This window comes from Antechinus flavipes, chromosome 1 (assembly GCF_016432865.1).
Source record: "Antechinus flavipes isolate AdamAnt ecotype Samford, QLD, Australia chromosome 1, AdamAnt_v2, whole genome shotgun sequence".
Lineage (NCBI taxonomy): Eukaryota > Metazoa > Chordata > Mammalia > Dasyuromorphia > Dasyuridae > Antechinus > Antechinus flavipes.
The window spans coordinates 677,141,370-677,164,808 of record NC_067398.1 but is presented as its reverse complement, the minus strand read 5'-3'; the positions used below and the strand labels follow the sequence as shown (position 1 = coordinate 677,164,808).

The window sequence follows — 23,439 nt, the reverse complement described above, 5'->3', positions numbered from 1 at the left end:
AGACCTTAGAAAATAATGGAGAAAATATTAATGACGCAGATTTAATGAAATGCATCTCTCTTTGCAGAAAGCCAGCTGTTAAACATTTACCAGCATAATTGTGGTCGTGGGGGAGACTGGTTCAGATATGGGCTGGACTAATTGGCATATGAGGTTCCTTTCCACTCAAATGCTGTGATTTTGCAACTGTCCTCGTTCCTCCCCTTCCAGGGATAGGAAGAGGAAAGCCCTAGAGAAATGGGAGGAGGGAGGAGAAGGGTGATTACTGATATGGTTCATTAGAGAAAAGTCCAAGAATAAAATAAATCCTGTTTCAGGAAAAGCATTTACTGGAAGCAGTGATTGTGACTCAGAATTAAGTGCAGTAGTCCAAGCAGGAGTCCATCAAGAGCTACAATATAAGGGAGAAACTATTACAGGCTACTGTCTGCTAAATTGGAGTGGGTGACCACCTTTCTGAGTGAAAAAAGTGTTAGTTGGAGCTCAGAACAGTAGAAAGAAGACTGAATTTAGGGACCTCACTTTTCCTCTTTGTAAAAGTGAGTGGATCAGACTCAATGATCTCTTAAGTTCCTTCCAACTAAATTCTATGAGCTTGGTTGGGGAGAAGGTAAGGAACTGGGAAGTAAATTATTTGAAGCCTAAACCATTTTTAAACGATTTACCCTAAAATTCCTCTTGAGCCTACTCTAGCCCATTCTGGCTCCCAACCTCTTACTCTTGTCCATAGAAGATGAGACAGCTACCAGGGTTTCCATGGTAACCAGGATAGTGTTCCTTGTTTCCACGGTGACCAAATGCTTCCACTGGGGCCTTAGGACTTGTGGCCAGTGCCTAAGGGGGGGGTGGGTAGGGAAAGACGGAAGAAAAAGAGGAAGGAGTGATTTAAAAAAAGAGGTTCTTTAAAGAAGAGAATAAGCAAAGAAGCACTTCAGGGAGAGAAAATGGAAGGGATCCATCAAGATAATTTGTCCAATCTCCCATGCCATGGGTCTTTAGTAGGGGATATTGAGCTGGAAGACTATCCTTTGGAAGACAGGCTTCCCTTGGAGGATATGATAAATGACGCAGAAAGGTATGGATGGGGAAAGGTGAAAGGAAGACGAATGAACAACCTCATCCTGGGACAGGGGAGGAGAAAAGAGATGTAGACTTCATCTTCATCCACATTGTCTTAAATATCTGGATAAAAATGAAAAGAATGGGGAGGGGAGGAAGAAAAAGAACAACAAAATATTCAGCCTTAAAATCCAAATATTTGTATGATCCAAATGGCCCTATCCCTGATCATAAATTTGAGGACGTGTCTGCATCCTTCTTTTCATCCAGATTTTAGGATGAAGCACCATTAGTGGAATAGTAGGAGGCAGCTTGGTATAAAGGAAATAGCATTAGATTCTTAAGAAGTCATAGGTTCAAATCCTGGCTCAGCCACTTATCTACTATATGACCTTGTGCAAACCATTTCATAATTCTAAGTCTCTGTAAAATGGAGTAATTGAACCAGATAATTTCTAAAATCTGTCTCAGCTTTAAAGCAATGATTTTAATCCTATCATTTGGATTTGAACTCCAGTTTTGCTACAGATTAGTTTCAAACTAGAAAGGAGTTTGAGTCTACCCATCAAGACAGATATCATAGAGAGTATCTACAATGCAGAATGAAGAATCATTCTTAAGACACCCAAAGGTCCACAGGAAACAAAATCCAGGAAAACACAGCAACAACACTCATAGTTTCAAATCTCTGCAGACTAATATGTGGATAAACAAGATGCAAAATTAATTAGATATCCTTATGTAAGGAGGCAAATTTGATCTCACAGGCATCAGTGAGACTTGGTGGGATGAGACCCATGACTGCAGTATGACTCTGGATAATCTCTCATAACTCCAGTTCATTCTATACACACAAGCTACATGATTATGTGCAGATCTGACTATATCACTTACCTATGCAATCATTTCCAGTAACTCCCTATTACCTCTAGGATAAAATACAATCTCTTCTGTTTGATTTTAAGGCCTTATATAGACTTTTATGGTTCTGATAGATATATCATATTCAAAGAAACAAGACTAATAAAAGGCAAGGTGGGATTTGCATTTTATATTGAGAAGATGAGAAAATACAGGGATTTAGAGTGGTGAAACATAGTGGAAGAGAAATGGATAGAGAGACAAAGGTTTTGGGGCACTGAATTATACTACAGGTCTCTTGAGCAGAAAGAAGCAATCATAAATTTGGGGAGGGCACAGCTGAGTAATGACAAGGGACTTTTATTGTCGGGACATTTACTATTACTGTCCCTTTACCAAATTCAGAGAAGCTACAAAATGTCTTGATTTGACTTAATGCTCATTTTGTCAAGGAAAACTTCATTTCTGGATGTGATCTTCACTGGTAGGGAGGAACTGGTTACTAGGGTGATAATGACAGAATCTTTGGAGCAATGTGAATTTGTCATAGGGAAAGAGCAAAAAGAAGGGCAGGCTTCCATGCAACCCAGATTTGAGAAGAACAGTTTCCAAAGAGTTCAGAGACAAAATAGGCAGGACTGAAAGGATTTATGTTATACAGAGGTAATCAATCTGCTCAGAAGGGATAGAATTCAGAAAAATAGAGAAGCATGTTACAGCAGTGCATCACACCTGACACATAGTAGGTGCTTAATAAATATTTCTTGATTGTGATTATTAAGGTATCTGCTAAAAATTCTTTCCACTAAAAGCAAAGCAGCTAATAACTTCTTGACTTTTTTGAATGATAATTTAATCATGAAACTATTCTCTCCAAAATCATCAATGATTCTTAAGTGGCAGATCTGATGGTCTTTGCTTAGTCTTCATCCTTCCTGATCTCTCTACAGCCTCTGACACTGTTGCCCACTTTCTTTTTTAACTCAGAGCTTTTGTGACACTGCTCTTTGTCTGGCTTCTCCTCCCAATCTTTCTCAAAAACTCCAATCCTAACTAACTTACTGATTAGACATTTCATTGTATATTTTCCATGGTATATACCCTTAAATTCAAAATGCCCAAAATAGAACTCAATATTTTCCTCCCCAAACTCTCCTCTATTCCAAACTTCCTATTATTGTAGAGGTCATCTCCTGTCCCATTTCCCCAGGTTTGAAGCCTCAGGGTACTTCCTGACTCATTGTTCTCTTCATCTTACTTTCCCAATCAGCTGTCAAATCTTATTTCTACTTTTGGGAGATGGAAACAAGATCTCTTCTATTATACCAGTCTCTCCACTCACAACCACTCCCTAGAGAAGACTTTTATTATCTCTTCAGGACAGCTCCTGAGTGCCCCCAACCTTCCCTCTAAGTTATCTTCCTTTTATTCTGTATTTTGTATATGCCTATTTGTTTATATGATGTCTCTCTCATTAGAAAGTCTAAACATTTATATAGCGCCTAGTATATACCAAATACTTTACAAATAACATCTCATTTGAGCTTTGTAACAACTCCTCAGAGTATATATATTATATATATGTGTGTATATATATGCATATTTTATTTATGTATATGTGTATATGTCATATCCTCACTTTCCAATTGAAGAAACCAAGGCAAGTAAAGTAAAGTGACTTTCCCAGGCTCACAGAGATAGTAAATGTCTGAGGCTGGATTTGATTTCAGGCCATCCTGACTTCAGAACCAACCCTCTTAACCACTGTGACACTTGGTATGCTATTAGTATGTAAACTCCCTGAGAATAAAGATGATCAATCTCTGATGGATGTGGCTCTTTTCAACAATGAACTGATTTAGGCCAGTTCCAATGTTCTTGTGATGGAGACAAACATCTGCATCCAGAGAGAGGATTATGGGAACTGAATATAGATCACAACATAGAATTTTCACTTTTTTGTTGTTGTTTGCTTGCTGTTTTTTCTTTCTCATTTTTTCTTTTTTGATCTGATTTTTCTTGTGCAATATGATAAATATGGAAATAGAGTAGAAGAATTGCATAAGTTTAATATATAAGAGATTACTTGCTATCTATGAGGGGTGGGGATAGGGAAGGAGAAAAATATGGAACACAAGGTTTTTCAAGGGTAAATGTTGAAAACTATCTTTGCATATATTTTGAAAATAAAAATAGATTATTTAAAATTTTATTTTAAAATTAAAAAAAATAAAAATAGAATGAAAAAAGAAAACCCCCAAAGGAGGTCATAAAAGAAAACATAAAGGAAAAAAAAGAATAAGGATGGTCTTATTTTAGTGTGAGTGTATCCTCAGTTCAACGAAGTGCCAATGAAGTGCCTGACACATACTAAGCCCTTAATATTTTATCTATCTATCTATCTGTTTATCTATCTACTCACTTCTCCATTCTCATCAGCTTCCATGGGTTTAGTTATCCCTGTACAAAAGAATCCCATAGCTATTTATTTAGCTTCACTCCCTTTTAAGACCTGTATTCTCAACTGTCTCTAGCAAGGGTCCTTAAACTATGGCCCGCGGCCCAGATGCAGAAGCTAAGGACGATTATCCCCCTCATCCAGGGCTATGAAGTTTCTTTATTTAAAGGCCCACAAAACAAAGTTTTTGTTTTTACTATAGTCCGGCCCTCCAACAGTCTGAGGGACAGTGAACTGGCGCCCTATTTAAAAAGTTTGAGGACCTCTGGGCCGACTCTATTGGATAGTTTGAACCAGATGTGCATTACACATCAACATGTCCAAAACAGAACTCATCATTTCCCCAAAACTCACTCCTCTTCCATACTTCCCTGTTTCTCTCAAAGCCATCACCATTTTTCCAGACTCCCAAATGTATCATCTCAGACTCATGTTCATCCCTTCACTCCATATACCCAACTATCTGTCATATTTTTTCATTTCTACCTTTATAACATATTTCACATCTGATCCCTTTTCTATTCACACAGACATCACCTTAATTAAGACTGTCATCACCTCTCGCCTGATGAACAACAATAACTTCAACAAGATCTTGCCTACATTTTTGCAGCAGCTTCCTGAATGATCATTCTGCCTCAAGGCTCTCATACCTCCAGTCCACTGTGTACACCAATGTAATTAGGTGCAGATCTATCTGACTGTGTCACCTACTCAATCACCTCCAAATGCTACCTATTACCTCTAGGATAAAATACAATCTTTTAGCTCTTAGGGCTTTTTACAAACTGAGCCTAACTAATCTTTCTTGCCTCACTATGAATTATTCCTCCTCCCCAATCCAAAATTCAGCCAAACTGACCTTTTTTCTGTTCCTCACACAAAAGTCCATCTCCCAACTCTCTCTTCTTTTTTTGAGGAAAATCCAGCCTGCTTTCTGAAATGCACTTATTGCTCATTAGCTTGGAATTGATGCATGGTATGATAAGTAGGGGTAGTGAGATGACACAGTGGACAGAGAACTGAGCTCAGAGTTGGGAAGACTCATCTTCCTGAATTCAACCCTTGTTGTGTGACTCTGGACCAGTCACTTCACTCTGTTTGCCTTAGTTTACTCATGTGTAAAATGATTTGGAGAAGGAAATGTCAGACCACTTCAGTGGCTTTATCAAGAAAATCCCATGTGAGTTCATGAGGAATTATACATGACTGAATAACACAGAGTACGGCCACTTTTGAATGTGGCTAAGATGGGGTGGAGGAGTAGGTTCAGGGAAATAAGCAAGTTGAGGAACTAGATTAGAATGTTTGAGAGAGTATCAATATGTATGTTGAAATTCCCAAGTATGAGAGTAGGAGTTAAGGAGGAAATTCTGGGTTCTGAAGGAAGAAGAGTATCCAGTAGATAGATAACAGCTACTAGAATTTTAATTGGGTAGTTGTTACTGTTTGTTCTTTTTCTCAAAAAAGGACCAATGACATTCAAGGGTAGTGATCTGAAGAGGAAGGAGAAAGAATAGGAGAGGTTGACAGGAGAGAAGAAAAGAGAAGGTAGTAAATATGGAAGAAGAAAGAGGAAGGTAGAGAAGAAAAAGAGGGAGAAGAAGAGAAGGCGGAAGAGAAGAAGAGGAGAAGGTGGTAGCAGAGAAGGGAGGAGAGAAAGGGGGAAGAAGAGGAAGGTAAACTGCAAAAGTAGGGATAATTATATCCCCTTCACTTAGCACAGTGTCTGGCACATGAAACAGATGTTTCAAGAGAAGAAGGTGGAGAAAGTAGGAGACAGATTTTATTGGAGGGGGGGCTACATTCTGAAGGTTATAGTTGAAAGAGAAAGGCTCTCAAATCAGAGGATGTATAGAAAGGCAGAGGAAGCAGGTAGGTAGCTAATAGATAAGAGACCTGAGACCAGGAAGACCTGAGTTCAAATCTAAGCTATGTGATTTTGGGCAAGTTACTTAATCTGTTTGCCTCAGTTTCCTCATCTATAAAGTATACTGAAGAAAAAAATGGCAAACCATGCTAGTATCTTTGCCAAAAAAAAACCCCAAACAAATAAATAAACAATATGATCCATGGGGCCATCAAGAGTTGAAAACTACTGAACAATATAAATAGGTGTAAAGGCTATCAATCATTATTGATGTTGATATTAATTAATTGATCAATTAATTATATATTACACAATCATATATAATTATAACTACATAATTAATAATATTAAGTTATTGTTGATTAATGTTAATGATCTTAAGTAATATGTATAATATATAATTTATATAATCACATATAATTATAACTATATGTATTTAATCAATTTAATTTAATTAATCAATTACTAATATTAATGTTTTTGATGGTTAATGTTAATGATCTTTATTATTAATTAAATGGATAATATTAATTAATTGCTATTATTGATTATTATTGATAGAAACTTTCCCTGAACGCATCTGGGGCAAGCTAGGACAACTCAATCTGTGTTGGGCATTTTATAGCTTCATAGAATAGCAAAGGCTATTAGAATAGCATTAAAGCACGAAGGGCATCTGAGTACAAAGCAGGAACTTTTTAGCACACAGAAGGTCAGAAACTAGAAAGAGACCTTTGTCCACAGAACCCAAAAGATCCTAGAATCTCAGAGACGGATGAGATCTCAGAATCCATACTCTATAACTCTGAAGGTTTTACAATCTGAATAAAACTCAGAGTATGTGACTCTAAAGGGTCCTTAGAGACCCTTTCAGTTCCTTCATCTTAAAATGGAGTGCCCCCCCAAGGGAATTGAGTCCCAAAACAGAAGTTCAAGGTCACACAAGGTGGCAAAATTGGGTTTTGAGCCCAAGTTTCTCAGATTCCAAATTTAGGGATCTTTCCATGACTCCCCCTTCTGGGTTTGTGTCCCTAATTTTGCACCCTCTACAGCCTTCTTCTGCCCTCAATCCTAATACCAAGTTCTTCCCAAGGGAGCTCCTCTCACATCCTTCCCTACAAGATGATGAAATGCCAGATGTCATCGTCACTGAGCTTCGGTCATGGAAGAAGAATAATAATCATTCTCACCATGGCTCTCGACAGCGCAGAATATGCCATCACAGGATCAATGAGCTGGCCAAGCCCAAGGTCAATCATCAGATCGTAGTAGACAGGTATGGACTTGACCAGGAATATCACTGAGGAATAGGGAGAAGGATGGAAAAGATCTCAGCCTTTAGTCACTTAATTTCCTCCATCTGTAAAATGGGGACAGTTCAGACTTCTGGGTCTTGGTTTCCTCCTATATAAAATAGGAGGGAATGGGCTAGATTAGCTCTGAGGTTGTTTTCATCTATAGATCTTTTAAATCCATGAAATCCCTTAATTTCTTCCAGGCCTTCAGTATATTGGACAGATAAGATACAACCAGATACTACCCTCAGTGTGACTTCTCCTAGTAAGTCAAGCCTATGTTCTGTGCCCCGCTTCTTTACCCATTATCTCCTCCTATACCCATTTTTCTTCCTCCATCTGTGCACTTGGTCTCTTTTCTCCCCCATGTGGACCCAGGAAAAGCCGAGTGACCACCGTGGGTTACAGAAGTAAGTGTATCCCAGGATGCAATGTCAGAGTACTGCCATTTGCGGGCTGAATGTCCTCTTCCCTTTCCCACCCATAAAATGAAGTGTTTGGCTTTGGTGATTTATGTCTAAGATTCCTGATCTGGGTTAAAGTCCCTCTCAGACCTGAGAGTCTGTTTTAAGGTCCTACCCATGTGTTCTGAGGCATTCTGTGCTAGGGTCCCTCCTTTCTCTGCCATTCTATATTCTAGGGTCTAAGTTTTGACGTTCTGTAGTCTTTGTTTAGAGGTCCCTCCCATTCCTGATTCCACATTTCCTGCCTATGTTTTGAATTGGATTTGATTTAAACGCAGCTTTTTCAGGAAGGTGCCTCTTGTGCAAGACAAGGGGCCATTTAAGAGCTGTCACTTCCTACTTGTCAGATGGATGTAGGACTAATTCATGGGCTGTTTGTTTGTTTTTTAATTTTATTTGTAGTTGTGACGCCAAGACTTGAAGAGCTCTCTAGACCCAAACGGTTCTATTCAACCTACTACAATGAAAGCAGGTAAGACGGCTGAAAAGGGGGCAGTATCGACGACAGAAGATAAAGGCGGACTGCCCACCCCTCCACTCTACCCCCCCAGCACTGCTCCTCCCGGCTTCATCTGGAATCCTAGGCAAAGCTGGAAAAAAATCTGAGGGGACAAAAAGACGGCTTCTGAGGTCCCTCTCAGCTCTGACAGTCTCAGTGCTATAGACTAGCCTCATAGAGTATTAGAAATAGAAAGTATCTTACAGAATATTTGGTATAATCCCCCTAATTTTAGAGATGAGAAGTCCTAAGGACCTATGTCCCAAGGGTCCTCCCAGCTGTGACATTCTGCATTCTAAGATCCTTCCCACCTCTGACACTCTCGATTCTAAGACCCTCCTAGCTCTAACATTCTGTGTTCCAAAGCCCCTATCAGCTTTGATTTCTGCTGTGACACTGTGTTTTAAAATCCCTCCCATCTCTAACATTCTGTGTTCTAGGGGCCCTCCCAGCCCTGAAATGCTGGGTTCTAAGGGCCCTCCCGGCTCTGACCTCCTGGGTTCTAAGGGCCCTCCTGGCTCTGACCCCCTGGGTTCTAAGGGCCCTCCTAGCCCTGACCACCTGGGTTCTAAGGGCCCTCCCAACTCTGACCTCCTGGGTTCTAAGGGCCTTCCCAGCTCTGACCCCCTGGGTTCTAAGGGCCCTCCAAGCTCTGACCTCCTGGGTTCTAAGGGCCCTCCCAATCCTGACCTCCTGGGTTCTAAGGACCTCCCACCCCTGACATTCTGTGTTCTAAGGGCCCTCCCAGTCCTGACCTCCTGGGTTCTAAGGGCCCTCCCAGCTCTGACCTCCTGGGTTCTAAGGGCCCTCCCAGCTCTGACCTCCTGGGTACTAAGGGCCCTTCTAGCCTTGACACTCTTTATTCTAAGCCCCACTCCTGCTCCAGCACTGACCATCCTTGTAGTATGATTCTAGTCTGGGAGCCCTGTGATTGTTGATGTGCTCAGGCCCTTGAAGGGAAGCACTCAAGACTCAGCCTCTTCCTGCTGGTAATTAATTGAGGATAACTGGAGCCAGGGCTTTCCTTAGAGTCCAGTCAACAGATCAGAAGGGGGAGGGCGAAGCTGGAGATCCCACTGCTTCCTCTTGGAGCCTTTCTAAGAAAACCTTTTGGAGATGTCCTTAGCCACCAGAGCCTATCACCTCCTGCTTACCCATAAGCACCAGAAAAGGACGGACACTTCATCATTCCCCAAACTTAAAGTTATTTGCCCCGAAGTGGGAGATGCCGCACTGGCCTCAGCCCTGAGCCCCCTCCCAGCTCCACCCTACAGTGTGTGTATGGAGTATGGCAGTCTGTGCCCCAACACACCTCCAATGCCTGGTTCGTGTCCCAAGCTGAGAACGGACGGCTGACCCTGCTGGGGAGGAGGGAAGGGAGGCAGATCTCAGCCAGGCAGGTGCACCCAGGAGCACTGAGAGGAGGAGGGCTCTCTGTTGTGATGTTCCCTGGGGGCTGATCCTCCCTGTCTCAGGTCCACGCCCATTTGGCCCATTTCTCGAGCATCCCTGGAGGCCAAAGCTTCTCCTCGACTGAAAGTGCTTGCATATCCAAAGATTCGGAACAACATCTGGGTGGTGGATTCTTCTGAGGTATGTGCCTCACTGCCCTCTCCCTACCGGGCCCTTCTGGGGTGGTCACCACCTGCTTCCGTTCCCGATCATCACACCACGGGAGGGAGGATGCCAGAGGATATTACAAGCTCCTAGGACCCCTGTTCTATTCCTGGAGTTATACTGAATGATGGCAGAGCTTCGTTCTTGAAGTCAACAATCAATATAATTACCCATTATGTATTGGATCGCTGATGACTGGGGAGGGAAGAAACAAAATTGGATAAAACACGGTCCCTTCCCTCATGGAGCTCCCAGTTTACTAGGACAATAAGACACAAATACAGAAAACTGATAATAATATGGAATGTTTCAGAGGAGCTTGTTAGAGATATACAACCCATTATGTGAGTCCTGAGGAGATAAGATCATTACTGAGTGGAGAGTTCTCTAGGAGAACTACTTCTAAGAACAATAAAGGACAGACTTTGTCATTTCCAGAAAGTATGAAGAGCAGAAATCTGTGTAGAGTGTGAAATTTGTATTTCTGTTACAGACAGGGGATTGGTATCCAAACCCAAAAGGAAAAGAGATGCCCCTACCTGAAGAGAAGGTAAATGAGCCAGGGAAATAAATGCCTCTAATATTTTCTTAATTACAAAAAAGAATAAAGTTTTTTTCTTTTTTAAGTGTGTGTAGATACATATTTGTGTATACATATAAATATACATAAGCACATATATGGAAAGAGAGAAAGGAAGAGAGGGAAGGAGAGGAGATGAGAAACAGAAAGACAGAGACAAAAAGACGGGGGGAGAGAGAGAGAAAGAAAGAGAAAGAGAAAGAAGAGAGACAGAGACAGAAAGACAGACAGACAGACAGAGAAGAGAGACAGAGAAAGAGAGAGAGAGAAGAGAGACAGAGACATAAAGACAGAGAGAGAGAGGAGAGAGAGAAGAGAGACAGAGAAAGAGAGAGAGGAGAGAGAGAAGAGAGACAGAGACAGAAAAACAGAGAGAGAGAGAAGAGAGAGAGAGAGAGAGAGAGAGAGAGAGAGGAGAGAGAGAGAGGAGAGAGAGGAGAGAGATGAAGGACAGAGATGAGAGAGGCAAAAAGAGGAGAGAGAAGAGAGGAAAAGAAAGAAGAGAGAAGAAAAAAGAGAGGAAAAGAAAAGAAAAAAGGAGAGAAGAAGAGAAACAGAAAGTCCCAAAATTCTTAGGACAGTTATAACACTATATAAGAACAGCTTTGCTGTGACAGCCAACAAGAAGTTGTTAGGTCATGAAAGTAACAGGAGTAAAGAAAGAAGGATCGCTGTACATTTAAGTTCAAAACACAGATAAGAAACTCTTCCTGAAGAAAAAAGAACTGCACCCTCTGGGGAGGAAGCAGCTTTTTCACCTTCAAGCAGTGATGATTGGGGTTTGAAATGCTTCCAGGAAAGAGCTCACCCAATACAAGTCAGAAGAAGAGAAGAGGAGAGGTACTTGTACAAACCTGAACATGATTCACATCTTGATTTAAAAAGAAAAAAAAAAAAAGGAACAGAACAGAAGAGAGACTGCAAACAATATGTCAGTGAGCTAGACTTCAGTTCTTGGTGAAATCTGAGAATGTATCTCTAAAATGTGTTTCCATAGAAAATATGTGTGGGTTACCTATCAAGTCTATCCACATGGGTTAACAAAATGTGGCTCATGGGAAGCAGAAGATGAACTCTGAACCACCTCTGAAGAAAGGAGAAGAGCCAGAGTGACAGCTGGTAATGGAAGGGCAGGCAAGCCCCTAGAGTGCTGACAGGCTGGGCATTCTCATTTCGTCTCCAAGAGGGACCAGACCAACCATATTTACCTGTCCTTTCTAAATATTGTTTGTCTAGAAGTACAAAAGTTAAAAAAAAATCTGTTTCCCTTAACAGTTGCCCTTGAAGAGGGAGAGTTACAAAAACTTATGTCAGCGCTTAATTCTTCCAACCAAGATTTAGATTTTTTTAAAAAACTGTCCCAAATAGTGGAGAACAAGTAAATCCATTTCTCCAAGAAACAGCAAACAAAAACTGAAGTTGTATTGATGAGAATGTACCAGAAAATATCCAAGAATGAATGAGTTGTTTAGATGGAAATGAGATGAAATGTCATCTCAACCAAGAGAAATCCACTACTGACTCAATCGGGGAAATTTTCCCTTAGTCTTTAGGGAAGAAAGCTGGAAATCAGAGGCTCATTGAGGAAGCAGCTATCTCTGTATGTCTGAAATTTTCAAGACTGACCTTCAGCTATGTACATAGTCAGTGCCAAAGAGATGCTAGAGGGCCAGATGATTCCTTTCTCAAAGAAGCTCTTTTACGAAGCTCTCGCAAACACTCCAGAATTTCTTCCTGTATATTTAGTAGCATGCAAAATGCCCCATGCTATATTAAAAAGATGATTAATGAATAGCATAGAGCCCTAGATCTGGAGTCAGGCTGACTCCATCTGAATTGGGCCGATTTCATCTTCCTGAGTTCAAATCTAGCCTCAGACACACACTAGTTGTGTGACTCTGGACAAATTCACTTCAATTTTCTCGTCTGTAAAATGAACTGGAGAAGGAAATGACAAACTACTCCAGTATCTTTGTCAAGAAAACGCCAAATGGGATCATGAAGAATCAGGCAACAGCATAAAAAAAGGAAATCAAAATCCAAATTCCATCAAAATTAGTTTAGACTTGTAGATCATAGGAATAGTGTAGATATATTTTAAGAAAGTTTTTGACAAAGTCACAGATTTATGTGGGAGAAAAGATAGTTGTAGAACTGCAGAACTATTTGATGGCTAGGCCCATTGTTGTTATTAATGATTCAAAGGCATTTCAGAGGGAGGGATACTATGCTTCATAAGCTGGTTTTTGGTCCTGTGTTAAAATTTCATCAAGGATTGCATGAAAGCTTATCAAATACTTATCAAATATACAAATGACATCGAGCTAATAAGCAAGATCTAAACAGAGAGCCAGAGCAGCAAGGTAGCCCTATAGTGCACAGAAGGCCGAATCTGGATTCAGGAAGATCAGAGTTCAAATTTGGCTTTATGAATTTACTAGCTGTGTGACTCTGGGCAAGTCACTTAACCTGTTTGCCTCAATTTACTCAAATGTAAAATAGCAATAATACTAGCACCTGCTTCCCAACTGTTGTGAGAAACAGATGAGGCAATAACTATAAAATGTTTAACAACGTGCCTGGCATATAATGTTACATAAATGTTAGTTATTATTATTATTAGAGTTGAAAGGAACTTTAGAAATCATCTAATCCAACCTCCCTCAGACAATGGGGATTCAGGATATAAATAGCTCTGGACAAGCAAGAATGCATTGGGTTGAATCCAATAAAATGAAATTTAATAGTCATAAATAGAAAGTCACATACTTGAATTAAAAAACATTTAACTTAATGTGATCAAGAGGGAAGGGAAAAGCATGGGTAGACAGGAGTTATTGAGAGAAAGAGTGGGTTTTTTTGAGGGGGAGGCAATTCCCCAGTCAGCACAATACCTGGAATATAGTAGATATTAAATGTTTGTTGACTTGACCTGACTTGATTTACTTTTGCTGACAAAAGACCCAGGACATAAGAACAACAAAAATCAACATGATGTGATAGCCAAAAAGAGCTAATGAAATATTGGGCTAATCTCCAAAAATGAGAAGGTAGTGACCTTTTCTCTGCTCCAGTCATAACATCTGAAATAGGCTGTCCCATTCTGACTGAATATTTTAGCTAGGACATAGACGAGCTGGATAATCTCCAATATAGTTATGTAGGATGATAATAAAGGATTTTGTCCCATGATGATTAGCTGAAATTAGCTTGGAAAACAGATGATTTAGGAGTAACAGAATAGCCATCTTCAAGTATTGGGAGGGCTGTTATATGGAAATTATTTCTCGTCTTAGTTTTGGGGATTTTTTCCTGACTTGTTCTACTTGGTCCCAGAGGACAGAACCAGGAACAATGATGGAGATGGATTTAAATTAGATATCAGGATATATCCCAATACTTAAAGCTGTCTAAAAGTAACAGGTGGAAGCCTGGAACTTAAATGACTCACTTGAGGTAATATGGGCAGGATGTGGCAAAGTCAGTATCAGTTTATATCTGGGATCTCCAAGTCCAAATGGGCCAGGAAGAGGTTATTGTATCCATCTTGGACCTGCAGATAGGTCCCCTCCTTAAATAATCCTAGTTAGGGCTTACTTAATTCTAATTGGGAAAACCCTTCCCCCTTACCTTGTGGCTTCCCCAGCTTCCTTCAGGTCTCAGCTCAAGAGCCACATTCTGCAAAAAGTCCTCAGTTTTAGTGACTGCCCAATATATCCCATAATTATCTGGTTTGTATGGTGACTCCCCTATGAGAAGGAGAGCTCCTTGAGGGGAGGGGACTGGTTTTTGCCTTTCTTTGTAACCCAGGCATCTGTAAGGATAACTGCTGTAAGTGTAGGATGTTTATTGCCTGGATGATGTTCTAGATCTGAGCATTAAGGTGAGCAGACGGGAGGGAGACAGAGGGATGGTAACATGCCAGCCCCTTCCCCACGTCACATATTTGCTTTCCTCCTCCTTCCTTCCTTCCCTTCCCTAGATCCAGGTATCAAAGGCAACACAGGTAACCCAAACCAAATCTCGGACCCTGGAGCTGGCAACTCCCAAAAGCAAAAGCCTGTCGAATACTGATTGGTTCCTTGATCCAAAGGCTAATAATAAGCGTTCTCCAGACTTCAACCGGATCTACAGCTTGGCCAGTAGGTTGCCTACATTGGGAATGTTTCCAGTTACTAGCAACTCTGTTTCACTTCCCCTCTAATTTTAGGGGAGAGAAGAAGCTGAGACTTGGGAGGGGAAAATGGAGAAAGCTTACACTATCCACCAGCCTTTCCAGTAGGAACTAACAGCCTCCCTCATGTCACCCCTCTCCACTGACCTTACTTAGTGCCTCAGACTCTACCATCAGGAATTAGTTCTTTCCTTCACAATAGTATTTTGTTGTTGTTATCTTGTATCATGCTTTATAACCCCATTTGTGGTTTTCTTTGCAAAGATGCTGGAGTGGTTTTCCATTTCATTTCCTAGCTCATTTTGCCAATGGGGAAACTGAGGCAAACAGAGTCCACCCTACCCAAGTCTCACAGCTAGTAAGTGTCTGAAGCCACATTTGAATTCAGGTTTTCCTAACTCCAGACCTAGCATTTTATCCACTGTGCTACCTAGCAGCCCCTAATCATATGATATATTATTATATAATACTTTATAAACACATAGAAATGTAAGTTATTATTGTCATTTCTGTTCTTCTTATAAATAGGCCCAGAAAGTCCTATTCTAAAGCTTTATCATGTCAAAGGGGTAACCTAGATTCTTAAAGGATATGCTAGCCAAGTGTAACCTTTGACAGGTTCTACTATCATAGAGAGGGTCTGTTTTTCCTCCTACCTTATATTATTTTGTTTTATAATTAACAAACATTTATTTTCTCTCCCTGTCATTTCCCCTAATTTAAAAAGGGGTAAAGGAACAGATATACATAGTCACGTAAAACAAATTCCCACATTGTTTATGTCCAGAAGCATTATCTTCTTCTGCATCTTGAGTTTACCATTTCTCTTATCAAAAGGTGGGCAGCACATTTCATCAAAAGTTCTGTGGAATTGTGATTGATAATTGCAGTGAACAGAGTTTTTAGACCTTCAAAATTGTTTGTCTTTACAATGTCATGATTCCTATATAAATTGTTCTTCTGGTTCTACTCAATTTACTCTGCATCAATTCATACAAATCTTCCCAGGTTTCTCTGAACCTATTTTGTACCTCATCTCTTATGACACAATCTCATTCCACTATATTTATACAAAATAATTTAACCAGCCATTACCCAATTGATGGGCATCCCCTTAATGGCCAAAAAAGGTTTCGATTATGGTTCCCACAATAGATCATATCTGTTTTCCAAAGACCAGCCTACTTTTGTACAAAATAGACTATTACCACTACTCTGGACATTTGGTAATAAACGTAATAACCCATGAAAAAAAGAAAAATACAAAACAGCTTCTATTTGCGCATCCCCCTTCCACTTCAGCAATGGTGAGAAAAGGAGGCAGCAGACACTTAAGAATCACATAAGTTTTGGACGATCTATAAACATTAACAGCTGTTGAGACTCTGAATAAGAGCTCTTTATCCAGTGATGGAGTGACTAAATCATGGAGAGACTGAATCATATCAGTGTTGACATTCTTGCTATAAATGAAAACAGAAGACAGAAAAAAGTTGCCACTAAATGGAAGGATGGTTTGCAAATTCTCTTTGAAGAGATGAACGGTGAGGACACCAAAAAAAGTTGAAAATTACCTCAGCCAGCAAACATTTGATCGACTTAGCAAGTTGAGAGATGTGGATGTCAAAGAAACATTGGTTTAAAATAAAAGCTCAGAAGCAGTATGAAAACTTTAGAGGGAATATGGCGAGAGACTAAGCCAAATCATTCTGAAAGCATTTAAGGATAAAATTGGAAGAACAACAGACCCTGTAAAATGGAAAAGATTGGTAAAAAAAAAATTAGAATTATTTTTAAAGGACAAAGACCACAATATTGGGGACTCTTACTTCACAGAAGAACTTCACCAGAGATTGAAGCAAAGAAAGAATGGGGGAGATCTTGTCAAGCGTTTCTTAGGTATGGAACTGGGAACTAAAAGTCTTTGAGCTGAGGTTTGAAGGAAGTCAGGAAAATCAGAAAGAAGAGGTGAGAAGGAGGGATAGCCAGGGCAAATGCCTGGAGTCTGGAGATGGAGTGTACTATGAGGGAAACAGTAAGAAGATCAGTGCATGGCAGAAAATGGGAGAGGATACTGGGTGTGGACAGGGCAGGTAGAATTTGAATAAGGTGTAAGAACATTGTAAAGATGGAGAGGGACAGGCTGTGAAGAGCATTAAGAGTCAAAAAATGGCCTGGAGTCAAGAATACCTAAGTTCACATCTCAGCCTCTGCTTGCCTCAGTTTCATCATCTGTAAAATGGAATAATAGCATCTCTCAGGGTTTTTGTGAGGACCAAATGAAATAATAATTGCAAAGTGCACAGTGCCTGACACATAGTAAATGCTGTATAAATGTTAGCTATTGTTATTGTTGTTTGTGGTGGTGATACTGTAAGCAATAAAAAGCCATTGGAATTTAGAGTAGGGAAGTGAGATGCTCAAACTTACACAGAGGGTTAGATCACTTTAGCAGCAGAGTGAAGGATGGAGTAAAAAAAAAAAAAAAAAGATTTAAAGCAGGAAGACTCAGCAGAATATTCCAAGAGTGAGGTGATGAGGGCTTGCACCAATCACTGAATTAATGAGCATTTATACAGTGCCTTCTGTGTGCTGGGCCAAGCACTGGATATATAAAGAAAGGCAAAAGATCCTTGGGGAGGTAACAATCTAATGAGGAGACAACAAGCAAACACAGACAAAAAAATAGAATAGGAGATAACAAGAGTCAGTGAATTTAAGGAGGATTTTTGTACGTAGAAAGTGGGATTTTAGTTCAGACTTGTAGGAAAGCAGGGAAGCCAGGAGGGGGAGATGAGGAGAAAGAGAATTCTAAGCGTGGGAGACAGCCAAAGAAAATGTCTGGAGCTAAAAGATGCAATCTTAATGGAAGGATTAGTGAGAAGATATTTTCGCTGAATTAAAGAACACCTGTAAGGGAGAGTAAGCTGTAAAAAAATTGGCAAGGTGAGAGATGGGGGAAGGTAATTAAAGTCTTTGAATACCAAATAGAAGATTTTATATAATCTTGGAGCTGTTTGGAAGCCATTGGAATTGGTTGAGTACAGAAGATAACATGGTCAGACCTGAACTTTTTAGGAGACTCATTTGGCATCTGAATAAAGATTGAATTGGAATGGAGAGAGATTTGTAGGAGAATAGTTTTGCCCTCAACAGTAACAGAAGAGTTTAGAAGGGGGAGGATTTGGGTGTAAAAATAAAAATTCAGTTTTTACTCATGTTGGGTTGAAGATATCTAGAGGATATCTATTTTGAGATATTTATAATGTGAAATTGGAAGTTAGCAGAAAGGTTAGGGCTAGATAGATCTGAAAATCATAAGCATAGAGATGATAATTGAATCCATTGGAGCTAATCACCAAGTGAACAAGTATAAAAGGAGAAAAGAATAAGACATGGAAAAGAACTCTGTGGGATGTCCATGGTTGGAAGTCATAACCTGGATGAGTATCCTGCAAAAGAGACTAAGAAGGGATGATCAGACAAGTAGGAGGAGAATTAAGAGATCCATTTCTCAAAAATCTAGAAGAAAGCATTAAGGAGGAGATGGTGGTCAGCAATGTCAAACACGGCACAGAGAAAAATGAGAATGAGGACAGAAAAGGCCATTGGATCTGGCAATTAAGGCATCATAGGTAACTTTGAAGAAAGTAGTATTGGTGGAATAATAAAATCAGAAACCAGATTATAAGGGGTTAACACAGAAGAGGGAAAGTTCTGGCCTCATAGGGTTTAACCACCAAAAGGAAGCGAGATATGGGATTGGAAAAATCAAGGGATTGTTTTTTGAGGATGGGGGAGATATGGACATTTTTGGTTTTGTTTTTAAATTTCTTAACAGTATTTTTTCTAATTATACATAAAAATAGTTTTCAATGTTAATTTTTCTTAAATTTTTTTGAGTTCTAAATTTTTCTTCCTCCTTTCTGTCTCTCCCCCCTCCTCAAGAGAGCGAGCGAACTGATAAAGATTATACATATACAAATACATTTAAAATATATTTCCATATTAGTCATGTGGTAAAAGAAAAATCACAAAAGGGAAAAATAATGAGAAAGGTAAAAAAGTAAAAACAGTATGTTTTGATCCGCATTCAGACTCCACTGTTTTTTCTCTGGATGTGGATGGTATTTTCCATCACAAGTCTATTGAAATTGTCTTAGATCACTGCACTGCTGAGAAGAGATAAATCTATCATAGCTGATCATAACACAATGTTGTAGTTATTGTGAACAATTTTCTTCAGGTTCTGCTCACTTCGCTCGATATGGACATTTTTGTAGGTAGTAGGGAAGCAGCTATTAGGGAGAAATTGGGGATAAAAAGAATAGTGGATATGATAGAGATGGCAATCTCTTGGAAGAGACAGCAGGAAATAGGATCATTTGAGCATTTGGAGGGATTAGCCCTGCCAAAGAGAAGGGCTTCCTGTGAGATAAGCATCGAGGCTGAGAGGAGGGCAGAAAGCATCTGGGTGATATGAGATGAGGAGGAGGAGGAGAAGAGGGAGCTATTGGCAAATAGCCTCATTATTTTCTTTAGTAAAATATGAAGCAAAGTTCTTACCTGAAAGGGTTAGGAAAGGGGAGTCAGGCAAGATTTCATGAAAAATGAAAAAGATTTGGAAAAGCCACTGTAGAATGTGAGATAGTGAATTAGGAGAGTAGCTGGATTGCCCAGCAGCAGGGAGGGCCCGATTGAGGTTATGTTCAAGAAATCTATAGAGGACTCACTCAGAAAAATTTTATGATTTTTTTCATATCTATTTAGCAGCATATGTGGAAGAATGAAAAAATGGATTGTGGGAGTTATCCAAGGCATATCATAATGAGTAATATGAAAAGGAGGTCAAGACTGGGAGAAGAGGACATGTAAAGTTTATTTGGTTCACCAAGGATTCAAAATGGGGGAAAAAAGAGAGAGTGGTTAGTGAAGGGCTTATGACCTGGGAGAAAACTAAGAATCTGGCGGATTGGGTCCTTGTATGAATGTAGAGCAAGGTCTGGTAAGAGAAGGGAGATGAAAAGGTAGAAAGCCAATAGACTGTGATCTAATAAGGGAACTTTCACTACCAGAGTGATGAGTGAATGAATGGAGATAAGGGGATAGATGTGAGATAGACATATTGTGAAGACAGAAATAAAACAAGACTTGGCATGAGAGTGGATATGTGGGATGAGTGTGAGTTTTTGAGCCTGACTAACATGAAAGATGATGGTGCCCTCTACTATTAAAGGAAATATGGAAAGAAATCAGAGTTTGGTGGGGGAAGAGTGAAGAGAAAGTTCATGATGGATGGTCTCTCTTTTCTTGTTAAAATAGGACAAGATCCTCTGCTGAAAAGGAGGGGGAAGGGAGTGATATAAATGGTTTGTGAAGAAAAGAATATTTAGAATAATCTCAGAAGGGAAAAAAACCAGGGTCGGTCAGGAAGAGTAGGAGAATATCTAACGGCAAGAAAGGCCCAATGGATTTTAGATAATAAACTTGTGGTGGATCCATTAATGGAGTCGTTCAACTTCTCACATCTGTCAAGGATACCAGCAGCCCCTCACCCAGATTCAAAACTGCAGCGTCATCCCTGATATCTCACTCCCACTCACCCTATAGGTTCTGTTACCAAATCTTGTTATTTCTACTTCCCCTCCATGATGTCTTTTCATATGTATCCCTCCTCTTCACTCATATGGGCACATTGGTAGTTCAGGCCCTTATCATGACTACTTGCGCCATGGCAATCACCATCCAGTTGATATCCTTGCCTCAAGTCCATCCCTTTTGGAATACATCCCAAGTGGTTTTTGTTAAAGTTTAAGTCTAAGGCAAGAAGGGGCACAGTGGATAGAGTGCTGTTTCATAATCAGGAAGACTCTTCCTTGAATTCAAATCCAGCCTCAGACATTTACTATAAGGGTAACTCTGGGCAGTCTATGTTACTACTAACTCAAGAAAACCTAGTAACTTCTTATTATCTTCTTGATAGAATTGATAAACTCTTCTGCTTAGCCTCCAACCTACCTTTCTAATTTCATTATGATTTTTTTGGCAAGATTCTTGGGGTTAAGTGACTTATCCAGTGACACACAGCTAAGAAGTGTTAAGTGTCTGAGACCAGATTTGAATTCAGGTCCTCCTGACTCCAGGGCCAGCACTTTATCCACTGCACCATCCAGCTGCCCCACACTTATCTTCTTGCTGTTCCTCACACTGCATGACACTCCATCACTTGTCTCCCTGTCTTTGCACTAGCTATTCCTCATTTTTTAAACACTCTCCTTCCTCACCTTCTTTTCCTCCGGTCTTAAGCCAGACAATCTGGGTCAGAGTTGCTGCTTTGCTATTTATTATCCATTTGACCTTAGAAAATCAAGTCTTGAGAGCTGGAAAGGACTTTGGAGATCATCTAGTTCAACCCCTCCATTTTATAGATGAAGAAACTGAGACCTTGGTCAATCCCCCAACTCCTCCCCTCATCAATTTCTCCATCTGAAAAATGGAAGAGTTGGACAAATCAAATATCAAAGTCCCTCCCAACTGATTCAACAATGTAGCTCAAAATTCTACATTCCAAAATGCACACTTTCTTAAATCTTCCTCCTTTAGTCTACCCAGTTATGCCCCAAACTAACCCAATTCTTGTCTGCTTTTACAGTGCCCAAGATCCTGGCCAATAACTACACCTATGACAAGCCCTGCTCCTGGGTGATCTCACATGGAACTAAGAATGCTGTGGCCAGTAAGCGGATTCTGTATTTGGCCAAGCCTAAAGAGCGGAAAGATTACAATGAGGGCCATGATCCCTATTATATCTCAATGGCTGCTATGAGGGCAGAGCCATCTCCCCGAATCTATGAGCTTGCCGCCCCCAAAAGGGTAGCCAAAAAAATCTAAGAGCCTCATGAACTTCATCATCTCACCCCTCTCGTACTCCTGAATGGCAGCAACCCAACCTCTTCTTCCAAGAAAACAACTCTACTATAATTTCCCTGTGCAATCTATTTTGAATGAGGAGGAGCAAATGGGGGGAAGGTGCATAATGATAATACTATTAATTATAAGTGCTATAACAGTTACTATTTTTGTACAGTGTTTATTTTACAGCCATTTTATGTTTCTTTCAGGGAAGGGAAACAGAACAGAGGTTTTGATCTCCACTTTACAGAGCCAAAGAGAAAGGAAAGAAATTTGCCTGAGATTTCACCAGAAAATAAGGGTTAGAATTAGAATTAGAATCCGGGTCTTCCAGCCCAGGCCTTTTTTCATTAGTGGATCTTACCGAGCCATGAGGTTGGGAAGAGAATCCAGGCTGACTGCTCTCAGGAACTCTGAACGTAGTCCCTGTCACGAGAGCCAAACATGTGCTTAGCCCTGAATCAATAGATGATGAGCAGCTGTTGACCTCGTGCTCACGAATGGGGTGCCAAAAAAATGAACCCAGGTTCTCATCATTTAAGTAAGTCTGCTCCTCCTTCAGACAGAAGGGTGAAGCAAATGGCTTCTATTCGCCCTCTAGTGGCAACATCCTGCTTGCTCTCGGCCGGTGCATACTCTTTGATGAGTTCCTGCTCAGTTTTTGCACCTGCCAGGGTCCCAGGTCTGAAGAGCTCGTGCTCACATACTCTTTCAGGTGGGAGTGACAGACCCCAGCTGGATGCGTGTTTCTGTAATTAGGCATTTGATTCAACTTTGTGATTAGAACTTTTTATCCTACTGTGTCTTTTATTTGACCCTCTCTGAGGGCTCTTCCTCAAATTGTATTCATGTGTTTTCCCCTCTGGTAGAAAATAAACAAGCATTTATTTAGCATATGATCTAAGCACTGTGTAAAACACTTTTAAAATATTGTCTCATTTGATCTTCCCAATAACCGGAGGAAGTAGGTGCTTTTATGATGTATATATTATCCTTGAGGAAACTCAGGCAGAAGGATGCTACAGGCTCACACAGTTAGTGTCCAAGGTCGGATTTGAATTCAGGTTTTCCTGAACTCAGGTCTAATATTCTAATCACCAAGTCATCTCTGGAAGAAAAACTAAGGCATGTTTTTAGAAATTTCATTCATTTGCCTCCATAATAATAATAACCAACACTTATGTAGTACTTTTAAAATGTTTCATTTGATCCCTGCAACAACATTGGAAGGTGAGATTTATAGATAAAAAACTAAGCCAGAGAGTATTTAAGCATGTGCCTAAAGTCACACAGCTAGTGAGTACCTCAGGCCAGATTTGAACTCGTCTTGCTGACTCAACAATCACACTCTCTGCTGTCCCAACTCTATGCTCATTATCAAGTAGAATTGATTAGAGTTTTTTTTTTTTTTAAAGGTATTTACTAATGTAAGACATTACAATCAGGACATTCCCCAGAAAGCTTTGGTATACTCTTCTTCTGCCAAAAAAAATCAAGCCCAAGTAATCGCAAACTGAGAGAACATAGGTAGTGAGACTCATGACTCTCAGAGGACATAGGTAACATATCATGACATGTGGTTACTATGACCTTTTTGCTCTTAAGGTTCTCATGAATTTCCCTCTATGTATTTGTTGATCTCTGCTGGGT

The 23,439-nt window shown here is 40.1% G+C and overlaps 1 protein-coding gene across 1 annotated transcript; it reads left to right on the top strand.

The window, feature by feature from the left end:
- Window positions 1–860: 860 nt before the first annotated feature.
- THEG (theg spermatid protein) lies at window positions 861–21,950 on the top strand. Its single transcript, XM_051972420.1, has 8 exons — window positions 861–1,075; window positions 7,342–7,524; window positions 7,747–7,808; window positions 8,410–8,479; window positions 9,982–10,099; window positions 10,617–10,673; window positions 14,686–14,845; window positions 21,530–21,950. Exons 1-8 carry the CDS (start codon window positions 945–947, stop codon window positions 21,766–21,768), a joined length of 1,020 nt encoding a protein of 339 aa, XP_051828380.1. The 5' UTR covers window positions 861–944; the 3' UTR covers window positions 21,769–21,950.
- Window positions 21,951–23,439: the final 1,489 nt, after the last annotated feature.